Source organism: Varroa destructor, unplaced genomic scaffold (genome assembly GCF_002443255.2).
Source record: "Varroa destructor unplaced genomic scaffold, Vdes_3.0 BEIS01000003.1, whole genome shotgun sequence".
Classification (NCBI taxonomy): Eukaryota; Metazoa; Arthropoda; class Arachnida; order Mesostigmata; family Varroidae; genus Varroa; species Varroa destructor.
In genome coordinates this window covers 53,597,095-53,611,554 of record NW_019211456.1, presented here as the reverse complement: position 1 = coordinate 53,611,554, position 14,460 = coordinate 53,597,095, and the positions used below count along the sequence as shown (strand labels likewise).

Below are 14,460 nucleotides of genomic sequence, written 5' to 3'. Positions count from 1 at the left end.
TGATTATTCCGAAGCACCTTGATTCTTTCCACTGTAGGCATGCATATAACAATACCATGGTCGTAATAATGCGTACAACATTATGGTCGAGGAACAGGAAAGCCTGTGTAAGCATCGAAAGCTTACTTGAGAAAAAGTAAAGGAGAATACCCTCAAAAGGTTACAACAGGAGTGAGAGGGCACAATAGTCACTGCCTGGAATGGGAAGTTGTTCAACCATGTAATAGAATAACGGTGGCGGAAGCAACAAGACAGGATAGAATACTGTCAGAGGCTGTAAAACTGCCATTGAATTGAGAGAATGGTACGGGAAAAGCGTTAGAGAAGGATCTATTATCTCATTAAGGTACTATTAACGAATCTTTCCTAGCGTTTCTTCCTAGGGAAGGAAAGGCGTAGAGTAACTTGCACATTACGTGCAACGCTGGCGCATGCAATGACGTGACTTTCACAGTAGAGCACTGCACACTCTTCGAAGATGAGAAACGGAAGTTGAAATAAAATTAGTCAGCCCATTTAGAGCTGACACGAACTTACTGCTTCAAGATGAGGAAAATTAGAGTGCAATATCTGCATACGTTATTAAATTTAAACGAAAAATAAAAAGGGCTAGACACACACAGAAAAGAGGGCCTCTTGAAGCCCTGAAATGAATAGGAAAGTGCCCCTCCCCCCCCCCCCGCCTGGAGTAGAAGCAATGTTAAAACTAAATCCAAGGGTAAGGAATTTGATAATTACTGTGCTTTGAAAATTCTGGCTAAGGTTTCACTCTATGATGCTAGAAAATTAGGTGTGACTCCGTTGTCCCGTGATTAACATATTAACTTTTTAAAAATAAAAAACACGAAACGAAATCTGCGAAACTTTTTTTTACTGTAGTATTTTCACTACAAATAGTTTACAATCACTTCCTGAAGCGTTATTTTCTATAAATAATTTTTAATGTATGAGTACGGATTGACATTTATTTCGCTGGTTTTTACGGGGCGCACGAAATTCACGGCAATGAACAGACAATAATCAAGCTGAACAATTTAGATGAAAAGGATGCTTGTTATCAAAAAAGATTGATACGTCGTTTCGAGTTCAGCAAAGAAGCGAGCAAGTTAGTCAAAAAGCTAATCCCGCGTAGTTATCCCGTAACTTGCTCGATGAAATCCCTCGAGCCTAAATCCAATTATTTTAATTTCAACTTCAAAATCTATAGTCTTGTTTACGTAGTGAGTCTATAAGTATGTTCAAAAATGTGATCAGTAACAAAAACTAACGCTTAACGTTATAAAGGCATCTCTAGACCAGCTGGTTGAAAGATCCGCTTGTAGAGATTGTCAAACTGGAAAATAAACGTGGCTGATTTATTATCACAGCATGCAATGTGGATCGAAGGCCTATAACAGACCACCCAAGATCCTAAAGCTGTTCCCCTTTAAAAGAATCTAATATATCCATTTTGTTAGTCATTCCATTATGGCGAAAATCATCATCGCCAACAACACAAATATTTCCCTCTGCTAGTTACCGTTAGCACACAGCAGAGCGAGTTGTCAACTCGAAACGGTACTTTATATACAAAGAGAGAAATAACTGAATAGATAAATAGTCAGGAGTAGCTGCTTCAAATTGTTTATTTTTTTCATCACAATAAAAGTGGGTGGCTATCTGCAATATAATGTCGCGTAGTGCCTATAATAAAAAAATGCTGATGCAATAAGGCTGAAACATTTAGCCCATTGAACTAGATTTAAAACGTGTTAAGTGAAAAAAGTGTGCTATTTTAACCTTTGTAGAGCAAAGTATACATATATCAACTTAGTATTCATTTAAACGCAACTGGATAAAGAGAGTTCTCAAGATAATATATGTATATACATTAAACTGCTTTAGTCGCATGTGGTTCTTCCATGTTGGTTAGCTGTGGTACCCATGGTGACCAAACGATCTTGTACTCCCCAAAAAGATCCAAAACATATTTATACATTACACAATAAACTCGTAAAATGACGACTAACAAGGTGATGCTATGAGACTATATAAACTAGATAAAGGGACTTCCTTTAAAACAATACGTCTTTCAGAAATACCTGTGTTGGCATATCATTCGGTCATTAAACAAACTGCGATTTTCTTATCGCTTTTCTTTTTACATGTCACCCTTTTAGTTGTGCCATTGTCTCTAGGTGCGCCATCTTTTTCTTATTTTCTTTCGGAACCTCCTTCTTGCTTTTTGATTTATAGTAAACAACCACTATTTTTTCCGTGAGATAAGATGATTAGCTGTGGCCAAAGGCGTTACATCGTCACCGAAAATTAGGTCTATTGCTTTTGGCATAGTGTAGTATAAATCTCCTCGCAATTTTTATGTTATTTCTGTAATGCCAAAAAAAATATATTTACATAGTCTACCTGTCTATGGAGAGCCTGAAATCAAGGACGAACTCAGGCAACGATTTTGTCATTTGTTCCGTGTATTTATTGTGCAACCTTTTTTTGTCGTTCGCTATCCCTACTACAGCATATTTATCGTGTTGATATGAAACAGCATCCGTAATATTGTATGATAGCATGCTATGTTTGAAGGCTGCATTCATTATTTGTGAAATTATTAGCCGTGAATGCGTGCGGTCGATAGCTTTAAGGAAAGTCAAGGGTGCTGAAAATCAGCCACGGAATCCGATGACTCCGTGCGGCTCAAATCCAGACATTAGACCGTAGGTCACTAGCCACTTGTGCTTACAAGACTTAATGACACAATAAAACAAACCGCCGAAGTTCCGTTCAAGGTTTTTTACACTATAGAGGAGTTGTTATTAAATGAGCTTCAGAGGACCACCGATAATTATAGTATAAGTTCATTCACAGGACGTACTATATTGTAAGTTATACATATCTTGTTAGTAAGGAACATCTGTCCTTGCTGCACAACTATGCTTACGCAAGCTGAATATGATGGATGCTTGTGTTCAGCCCATCGTAGGTGTAATGCATTTCACTGAAGATCAAGGACATAACCGTTTAAATAATGTTTTACAGTTTGTGCAGAGATCGTAAAGTTGAAGTGAATGCATTCAACAATATAGTGCAGAATATATAATAATAAAAAGAAAAAGTGATAGCTATAACTGGAATTATATTTAAAGATCGCCCAGTGCCAATCAGAACGCGTTCTCAATTGACAATGCGTAACAATGCTGGACCGAAACTAACTGCTGAAAAACCGTAGTGATTAGAGGTTCAAATGCTGGTATCTTTAAAAGGCAACTACTGGCGGGAACATTAGGTCATTGTGCTGTAGAGGTTATACTATATAAAACGAACATTAGTTGCATAGTAAACAAAGCAAAATGGATTGATCCAAAAACGCCATAAGCACGAGCAACAAACAGCAGACTAAAATGGCCTATTTGGCTAAATAAGGACCGTGAATGTTCTCAGTAAGACCTAAAGATCATGAGTTTTGAAAAGACTGTAAAGTGGATATGAAACATTATTATAATTATTGTAACAGAGTGCCTTCGGCAAGTCTCGGTTGTCTGAATTCTGTAGTTTTTATGTAAAACCGTGATTTCCTGGTATCTAGCTATCGTTGTATAATTCGACATTGTATCTAGGTACAAAGAAAACACATGGAATGCGTGCAGTTGCTGATTTACGGTACTGCTAGAACTTATAACCTTTTCATACTAGGCAAACGGGACGGTTATTTTCTCTTCCTAATGCCTGCATACATTGAACGACACACCTTACGCACTCGCTCTTACTAATCATTGCTCGTACTTTCATATAGGGTCCACTTTTCTTGGCAGTCTCGAATTCAACCAATTATGCTAGTTTAACATTAAAGCGATCACTATTTATCAATTTGATAGTTTTGCATTTTCTGCAACGTTCATATATAATATAACTTCAGTTCTACTCAATTCAACTATTACGAATTCAGTTTTATAAAGATAGATTTATTTACAATTTATTTGGTCATTTATATGGAAGTTAGTTATCTATTAATTCCTTTTGCAACAGATTCATTATAACTCAATTGTAAAATAACTTTCTTAAAGCTTTTCATTTTGACCTGACCATTAGGAATACGTACACAAGAAACGCCCGTGGATTTAGCGTAAAAAAATATTATTCGTGGTATTGTGAACTCATTGGTATAATTAGAATAATAGGAATATATTGGTTGGTCATCGACACAAACATTATCGTGCTAGAAGTGCACATAACGCACCTTACTTTGTGACCATCTATTGTTATATGACGAAAGGTAATCTATGAAATAAAGCACAAGATAAAAATCATCTAAAAATGCCTTATATTGAAAGCTACAGATAGAAACGTGCTTTTTTGCCGTCTATTAATTTTAAATCTCAGTAATTTTGAATCGACACCATGACAACGTGACCGTTCCGTAGCTAATAACCTCAGCGTTAATACAAGTAATTATAATTACCTCAGTAGCAATTTTAAGATGCGTCCAATACCAAACTTCGCTTATATTAGCAAGCATTTTGATTTGGGTACTATACCAGGCCATAGGACTTTGTTGGCCTCATTCATCGTTATATTTTGGACAAGCTGTCTCCTATCGACGAGTTTAATAGTTTTTACGTTAATAATTTTTTATTCTGATATTGACAATTAAAGGAAACCAAATTCCCATACTTTTTAATATATATACCGGAGTTAAATACGTTTTAAAAACTACTTAAAGTTATATACATTATTTGCCTATTTGACTTTATGTATTACTTCCTGGCCTCAAAAATGGTATAGAATCTTCATTGCGGCTGTCTTGCGAAAAACAAAGGTGAAAGGAGGTTTTTACCAAACCCGTATACCGACACGATAACCTTTTACCTGACTAATACATACATGGAAAATCCAACAACAGCACGTTCATTTAAGATTATTTGAAATTCGAATTATACTAATATTATTGTTAAGATTCCAACAAATTTAATGATAATAGCTACGAACTACTGTCCCCAAGCTAGAAGCCCGTTATACGTTTACTTCTGACAAGTTTTTTGCTCGATTTCTCAGTTTCATGTGTGTATCAGTGTAAGATGACTGGTTGTAATTCCTGTCTTGCTTTTCACTGTCTGTAGGGCAGGCTTGCAAAGTCACTGGTGAAGGCGCAAACAACTGCGTAGCACTTTTCAATTACTTCACATCTTTGGCACAAATTACTCTCATTGGGCTTAAAATAATTGTACGGTGACTTGTGTTGGTAAATAGCTGATGCAATACTATATTCCATAGTCGTTATGCCGTTGAAAGACAATTTTTTCTATCTTTGTGAATGCTAAAAGCAACATACTCCACATACAAAACGCTTGAAACCTTTGCTGAGGATATGGCTGCATACATAAAATAGTACACTTCTATAACTTTGTAGCGCAACTTGCAAATGTTCCAATTTATTTAAGCATGGTGGATTAAAAAAAATCATAGAATTTTATAGTTCCCGGTTCAAATTTCGAAATTCCATGATTAGCCAATCACGCTAATGTTGGATATTATTTATTTATAATAATAATTTATTATTAAAAGGCATAAGTCTTTTTATTCGAGAGTAAAAATATAGGAGAATGTACGGGTGTTCTTATAAGCATTATTACAGCACTTTAAACGGTCACTAATCAGATGCATATGATTCTAAACAGCTTTGTTGTTAACACCATGATTATCTTCTCAACATTCTTCTCACATGCAATGAGAATGTCATTCGCTTTATCCGCGCTATGGCTACTGTACCAAATATTGCTAATAAAATCGAATATAGAAATACATTTACCTGATTTAAATACTTTTTTTTATATAATCTCATACCTGCGGGAAGCCAAATTTACTGCATGAGTTTTCATTTGTGCAGAAGAAATAAAATTTCATTGCACAAATTTATGTGTGCGCGGCACTATTTAGGACAAACATAACGTTAGGACTAAATTTATGACTGAACATTTGAACATTTTAGCCAGTTTTAGAATCCTTTGATTAATGAGATCCTTGTTATGGGAAATATATTTTTCAATGCAACGTGTTTTTTTTTCATAAACGGACTTATTATTATCATTAATGAATCATCCATATTAACCACAACTACTGAGGACTATGAAATTAAGTAGTAAAATTGCAGTGAGGTGATTCACAACGTCGTCGAATTGGTATGCTTTTTTCACGGCTTACAGAAACATATCGAATTCAATAGGCAACCCAACGTACTTTCATAGAAACCGTTTGTCATGCGTGGGTATAAATCCTCGTCAACGCTATGAACACATTCTTTACTGAGAGGCTTGAGGTGCCGCACCCCTTAAAAACAGCTCTAATAAACATCCCAGCGCTGTCTACAAATGACTCGAATCAATCCCGTATGCAAGCTCAAACATTCATTAATGAGACGCCACTGTTTATAGCATTTTACTCCACAGCCCGGGCCTCGAGTAGTTTGGAAAGGGGGAAATTCGGTGGCAACACCACTGAGGGCGCTATCACCAGTATACGGTATGAAGTTTTATCATTGCGGCGGTAGTGATGCTAATATCACAAGCCAGTTTTTCATAACCTCCGTAAAGACAGAATGAGGTAATGCTGTAAGTACATGCATGAAGGCTGTGTAAACACGCGGCCAAGCGTGCATCTGCGGCCTTCCCGAAGCAGAGCCTAACGAAACTTCAGTGCAAAGAGTCGGTCAACAAAAATATATGAAAACATAATTGTTTCTTTCGACTATTGCCTTATTATATAATTTAGTTTTTTCTTTTTTTTTTTTTTATAATATCTACTACAAATTATGTAGTTATAGATTACTTATAGTACATCTACATGCCTATTTTTCTATTGCAGGAGTTCAATGTATTAATTTGAAGCCTGGGTTCACTTGTGGTCGATGTCCTCAAGGATATACAGGCCGCTCCCTCGAAGGTATAACCTATTTTAAAGGTTATTTTTAAATTTAGTTTTTTTTTGTTATTTAGCGTGCGTGTCTGCGTTGCTTAGACAGTGAATGCAGAAGTGTAAAATGAAAAAAAAAAAAGCCGTATTTGAGTGCAAAATATATTTTAAGATTAGCAGCCTTATTGGCAGTTAAGGTGCAAACAGTTTAATTATGTTTAATAAGGCTTAGTAACAAATCATGAGCTAGAGGTTAGACTGCTTTCTCTACAAATAAACTGTTAAGTCCTTAATGTTAAATACCATTTCGGTTGGTCATTACCATATCTGCTTTTTTCTAAAACAGCTGAGCGAAATATGGAACCAGAGATGTCTGGTAGAAGTCAAATACATTAACCACAATATGAGCTTTAACGCGCAGGAAAATGTTACAATTTAATTCCAAATGTTAGTATGAAGAATCCACTACTACACATTACGCTCCTGTGATACCGTAGTGATCAAAGTGTATGCCTGCTAAACTTGTGGTAGTCTAGGTTCTAGTCCGGGCATAGGCACACTTTTTTGTGCCGGAAGCCATCTGAAAATACCTAAGAACTTAAATACCGGACATGAAATGCGCCATACATTACCGGCTAGATATAGCACAACTGTTAAAAATAAATACAATACACGAAATGATATGAAATGCTAAGTTTACTATTATTGACCTTACCGTCGTCACATTACTTATACTAACTACTAGCTTTGGATTAACTTTTCGTGGTTTTTCATAAAGTATTAGAGGTTTGTACATATTATTTCGTTTTCTTTTTTAGCTGCTAATGGTCAAACTAAATACCGCTGAATACCTTCACAGAAATTCTTATCATTGTTTTATTCATAAAATTTTTGTTCGAAATTTAAAAATCTGACCATAAAAAGTAAACTTATAATGCTGACTTTTTGATATCAAATAGCTGCGGAATCGACTTTTGCTTCGCACACAGGTAAGACTATAGCTAAGATATATGGACTAATCTAACGATTGTCTATCTTTGAAAGTAACACTCTCAGTTATAGTCACGCCAGAGTCACTTGCTTCGGTTAAGGACATTGTTTTTTGCCAACATTGCCAGACATTCATTTTTCGGGGCCCATTGCTTGCCTTTATAACTATTTAGTAGGACAAAAGAGTTTCCCAGATATATTCTAACAATACTTAGTTATATGGTTAATAAACTGTAGAGAAAATTAATAAATAACCACTATGGCTTTCGTAACTGCATACCAGGTTCAGTTCATATGCAAATTTTTACGACATATGAAGCTTATTAATGCATAATTTATACAACTGAGCGAACACAGCTGTTTCGACTGATCGATTAGAGATTTTGAATGGAAAAGCGCGGCTTCACGCAATGTGAAGGGGGCCATCTCCCACTCTTGTTTGACAAAATCGCCTCTCTGAGGCGTAGCTAGCACCAGAGACCCGCACAAACTCGCATAGTGGGTGTTGTAATTGCCAGCATCATAGTTTTCAGCGATAGAACTGTGACATGACAGGCCGTCGACGTTGCGGTTCGCCGTGCCGCTCAGGTGTCGGAAATCGTATTCCAACAACTCCACAGCCTACTAGGCCAATTTCGAGCAAAAGCCTCCCTTAATGCAAGTTCTTGAATGCACTGCTGTACCACTGTAAATTGCCTGTACAGATACAGGCGGGTTCGCGGGTAAACGACATCCTAGACCGGAAGGCGACCGCCACTTCTTTCCTGGGCTGAGAGTCGCCTACTAGCGTATACCATTACGCACCCTTCAGTCCTCACCAAGACATACACGCTGGTATGTTCCAAAAACACGGTTAAAACGACACTTACCTTAACGCCAATATCCAGCACGGCCCGTAAAAGACCAATACCCTCCAACCCCGTGTCGACTTCAACTCTTGACTGGACACCTGTTCTGATGAATCAGGCGACTAAGAAACCCATTTCGGGAGTCGTCGTGTTCCCCGACCTTACGCATAGGCAATGGGAAGTGTCCTTCGTAGCGATAATACGCTACGTCGGTTCATAAATGTGGCGCGAGGCCTCTCCGTTGAAAGTAGATTCCCTCTGTTATCTTCTGGCGTATAGCATTAAACCGTTTGGTTCGAGGTTGACTACAAAGCCGGATTCACCGCTCCGACGAGTTTTGTGTGGTAATAGACTTTATTTTTTATTGATGTTAGGCAGAAAAACAGCCTAGCCGTAAACGTTGCTGGCGGCTGGCGAGAACATTTCTGGGGGGCCGAACTCATTTAAGAGGAAGTATCTGTTAAGTGTGTGCTTAAATCCTCCCAAGTGCTCGCCGGCGACTAGCGACTAGTCGGTCGGCTGTGGATATATAAAAACCTCCAGCCGGCCGCATCTGAAATGCATTATAACAATATATTTTTGAGTCCGTTTCAGTGTGTATGTAGATGTAATAATATTATCAAGAATAAGGTCAGAAGGACGCATAGGCAATTGCGCATGATTTATTCTTAGTTCCACATCTGCACATATTTTTAGTTGTGTCGGCCTTGAATCCCTATAGCTACTATTAACAGTAGACGTTCCTGCTTGAATTTTTCCACTGCAAATTTAGCCATGCAAATGCCTCAACCACTTATAATAAAATACTATAGCTATAAAAGTTTTATTTCAATAAATAGTAATAAAAATAGCAGTCAGAGTTCCACAATTGTACTTTCAACAATAATAGACAAGAATAATTTTTGCGGCTATAATTCATTGATCTCATATCTCACATACATTAATGTTAGTTCTAACAATTAATCTTAAATCTAATATGCACAAACTATACTCAACGAAAGTAAGTAACAGTGGCTTGAACTATCATTGAGGTCCTATAAAAATAAACAATTCAGAGTCCTTTTTTGGAGCGATGGTAACTGGCATAAGTCAGAAAAGGGTATTCGACTCCATAGCTGATGTTCGAGGAAATCGAGTAAAGAAAGCGTCATACAATAGAATGGAATACGAACAGAAGACAAATTCGACTCTATGGCGTTTCTTACCCTACAGATGCCTGCTCTCATCTAGGAGGTATGGATACCATTAACGAGTTTGGCATAACTTCTATGAAACGAACGCTTCTTTATCGATTTATAGCTTCATTTTGTACACAGGAATTTATGAATACATCAGGAATATGTTTAAAATTGAGTGGAAGACGCATGTCCAAAAAACAGGATTATATTATTATGTTTGAGAGACAGGCATGGCCCAATTTGCAATGGATTCTGTGCCCTTACTTATATCCAATAATTCAGTGAATCAAATTGAATCAATTATTAATTGAATCAAATGCTATTCGAAGATCTAAAGGAATGACAATAGCATGTTAACCGAAATATATAGATTTACGCAAACAGTTTGTAAGTTGAAAGGTAAGGATGGCGCAGATTTGTTTACTTAGCATTAGTTTACTTAGTAGTACTAGTTACCTAGGTAAACCAGAAATCAGTCTTTCAATAATCTTTTTCAAAGTGGATAAAACAGTGGTCTATTTTTAATTCCCGCAAGACTCATAATCAAGGCATTCACATTGATTATTATTTACAGTCCTATACTCTTTCGAGTGATAAGGAAGTACTCATTTGATATACAAATTGATGAGTAAAAACACAACTGCTTAAGATTTGTCAGTATCTCACCGATCAACGTTGTATGTTTACTTTATAGCTAAATATTCTGCTGTATAAGGACTGTTGTATTTGAATAAGTCAGGGAAGAAATAATGAACCACACAGTTGTTACCTTAGTCGAAAATACCTAGTAAGTACAATTGATGCTCTTTTTTTTATATTTTAAGGGACAATTAGTTAAGAGGACAGAGTATACTTGTGATGACCGACCATGAGTATTTTGCATTGGCAAACCCATCAATGGTAAAACGCACGCAAATGTTCCTTTAATTACTGTAACTTTATTTCTGAGAGTAAAATGTTTGGATGTGTCGTTTTACAAGGTGACTTAATTCAATATGTGTGTGTATGGTCCCTTTTATTTACAAAATCAAAAAATTCTGAATGATCTACGAGTGATTACTGATTGTGTTTTTACACCGAGATACGGTTTCACCAAGTATGTGACTGCTTGCACAGATTTCACTACCAAAAAATAGTATCATGAGTATAAATAAACCGGTCAAAATAGGTAGTCATTAATTTTAGATTTAAATTTGAATTACTTATTGAATTGTTAAAAGGCATAGGGCAATTAGCTTATCTGTGGAAAATCAGAAGTGTCACCGTGGGAACTCAAACTGAAGCGATTATTAAAGAATAAACGAATTATTGCAATACCAATTCAGCATTCACCTTCCAAACATAATTATGACAGAAGTTCGCGCCAAGAAGTCCGACACAACTGATGTGAATGACCCTGTTGCTACATCCAAAGGAGAATGATAGGGCCAGACCAATGTTGATAGTGGTACTCGACTCAAGTAGATTCATATCAGAATCTCCTAATAATTTCACACAATTTACATTCCCTACTAGCCTGAGTCAAAATTCATTAAATAGGCGTTCATCAACCAGGCCAGGATGCCGTCAATAGACAATTCGAACGCTATATTACGATTAGCTGGCTTAACGATTTTAATCCAAAATATTTAAAACAGCTTTGATAAACAATCCTGAGGGGATAATCACTTTATGATACTAGGTGAGGTCGTAAACAATAAGATCTAATAACAACAATAAGAAATAAAAACCAAAAACAATCTAAGAAACATAATAGGCACCACTGCTACCAGCATTCACAACTGTACATGGACAATTAGAGATGAGGCAGAAATACAAAAATTCAGGGTGTAAAGGGCGCAATCAATAAGCTATCTTCACTGATCATGTTATTTCTAATTAAGTGTTTAAGCCATTAACATTATAGTGTAATTGATTGAAGCAACTATGCGTATTATCTTCAGCACGTACAAATAACCAGTTCTAATTACGGACGAATGATGATAAACAGCTATTTACACTTGTATTAATTATTTCATTTTTAATATATGGATATATAAACGAAGACTTTGTTTCCGGCGTTAAATTTAGGATCTTATATCTCATTATGTTCGCTTTGTCCACCACGTTCTTGGTAGACCTTAAAAAAAAAGAGCGTTTGCTGATGAAAGTTGTTATTGCCACCCCGAGACTCTAATAGCACACAACTACTAAGATGAAGGAACATATGATTTTCAATGCGTCTATGAATTGTCTATGCTGGCTCCTACGTATAGCTATTGTGTTTCGTATACCGCTTCTGTTCCATTCTTAAAGTGTTCAAATTCAGTTCTTACAAGCCCTTCTGACGGCAGCCCCTTTATCGAAAATAACGGCCTTCTCTGTCATTTACCTGCAGTGACGTAGGGTCCACTAAAGAAGTTCCTTCCCGTGTAAAATTGATTATAAGACTAGTCTGCCATTCTTTCTTATTCCTCATGGTATTTGCAATTTACCTATATTTGGCATTTATTTTCGGTTTAATCATTAACAGTCTTTCATCTGCTTCATTCATCTTCCAAAAACGAACACCATCATTCCCATATGGAGAGGTACGGATGCTTGTACAAGTCAATTACTATCGGCCTCAATGTTTCCAATTTTACGTTGTATTCCATCACATGACAGCGTCTAAGCACAAAATGAAGTCTGCCTACGCCTGGGTTCGAACCTAGGCCTCCCCAATATTAGCATTCAAATACGTTCCCGCGGAAGAACCAGAATACAAACCAGAGGCTATTTTTTCACTGTTATTACCAATGCCGCCCAAAGGCTTAAGCAGTAATGCTTAATAAAGAAGGAACTGAGAAGACCGCGATGGTGCTGACGGTGCCTCGGTAGGAATGGCAAAGGGAAGTGCAGTGGAAGTTTGGCTTGTGGGATGGCAAGAAATGGCGAGGCAGGGATACGAGGAGCGAATTCTAACCCCAGAAGTGATGGTTATGCAACAGCAACGCCAAATAACCGAAATACAAGATCTCAAAAGAACAGAATCACAATCGGCCTATTCTGCCCCACCCTGTCCTTTCAGTACTATTTTAACACTGTGACCTTGCCCAAATATCCAATGACCTGTCATAATCAAATATCTTCGCGAAACCAGTACGATCTACGATCCAGCTTTTTGACTGAAACGGCATTTTGGAAAATAACAAATAGCATTTGCAAAGGTCTAATAAGTGAGAAAATACTTCTTTCAACAATTCTTTGTAGCAAATGCATTTAGCGTCCTAGAAGACCAAACTCTTCCAATGTTTCTGAATTACTACGCTGTTTCAAGTAGCACTTGTGTGTGTGCACAGCTTTCTTGTTAAGAAATCTAGTAAAATGGCATGATATGTACTACTATTTTTCTATTTTAATCTACTAGGTACCGCATACCCTGAATGCAGGTGAAAATCAAAAACACCGGTTTGGTGTTGTTTTCCGTGTATTTGTTAATCGTATACTCTCTGCTACGCTCGAGACCGAAACCCGGACCATTTCAGATTGCAAGACAGTCTTGAATTAGTCAATTAGGTACTCAGTAAAACAAACATTGTACAAATACCACGTAATCATCAGTACAATCAAAACAATCATCGGCTTTAAAAAACAGAAACCCAATTTTCCATGTGTAAATTATTTCTCGGACTGTAATCAGCAAACAAAATTAACTCAACTACCCATCTCAGCGTTACACTCCAGATTCGAGAATCATAGACTGATTATACCATAATGCCTAGCGGTTAAAGAGCCCTCTACAACAAATTTTTTTTTATTTCTAAAACACTTCACGGAACTACAAATTCTCCAAAACGATGCCATACAGATGCTGCTCTTGCGACGTGTTTTTACTAATGCCTTTCGATATGTGATATCTTCAAAACTGCGATTTTGCACATGTCTCTATCTAATGTACTTAGTACTCATTCGCTATTCTATTCTATTCTAGAGTATTCTAAGTATACTGTTATCAGCAACCTTCATTGATGAACGTTTTGTCGTTCGTTCGGCTAATCTTATTCGTTGACGTCGTATCCCAGAACGGGTGTACACTAACATTTACCTCGTCAACTCTATTTGCTCCAATAATCATGCTGTGTTTATAGAATGCGCCAACAATTTGGTTGTCTTGTTGCAGTGACTCGCTGCAGAATTGAATTCTGTAATATTCGATGTTATACCCAAAGTTAAGTAAATTATAATTTAATTGCATTTTATTTATCTGGCTCTTTCTATGACTCTTGTAGTACAAATCGAATTTACCTTTCCAGGTAAATCCAGCAGCAATTTTATATTTATTTTTAACACAATAGTAAAATTTGTGATGATTCATTCAGGAGTTGGAATAAACTCTGCTCGCCTCTTCAAACAGCAGTGTTTTGATATAAACGAGTGTGACGACGGAAACAATGGAGGATGCGTAGAGAACTCTGTCTGTATAAACGCACAAGGAAGCTTTCGCTGCGGAGATTGCATCGAAGGTACGTTATGCAGATACGGTCTCCGACTATACTGCATTTATACTCAATATATTCTTATATATA

General features: G+C 36.8%; 1 protein-coding gene across 7 annotated transcripts in view; it reads left to right on the top strand.

Annotated features, from left to right (window-relative positions):
- Nucleotides 1–14,460, top strand: part of Tsp (Thrombospondin) — a 128,298-nt gene that overhangs the window by 46,627 nt on the left and 67,211 nt on the right. For all 7 annotated transcript variants that reach the window (XR_015323157.1, XR_002671931.2, XM_086982742.1 and 4 more), the window contains 2 exons: nucleotides 6,850–6,927; nucleotides 14,254–14,397. Coding sequence is in view for 5 of the 7 variants with exons in the window: in XM_086982742.1 (XP_086838868.1) it covers nucleotides 6,850–6,927; nucleotides 14,254–14,397 (222 nt within the window). In the remaining 2 variants the exon portion in view is untranslated. The remainder of the gene's footprint in view (nucleotides 1–6,849; nucleotides 6,928–14,253; nucleotides 14,398–14,460) is intronic.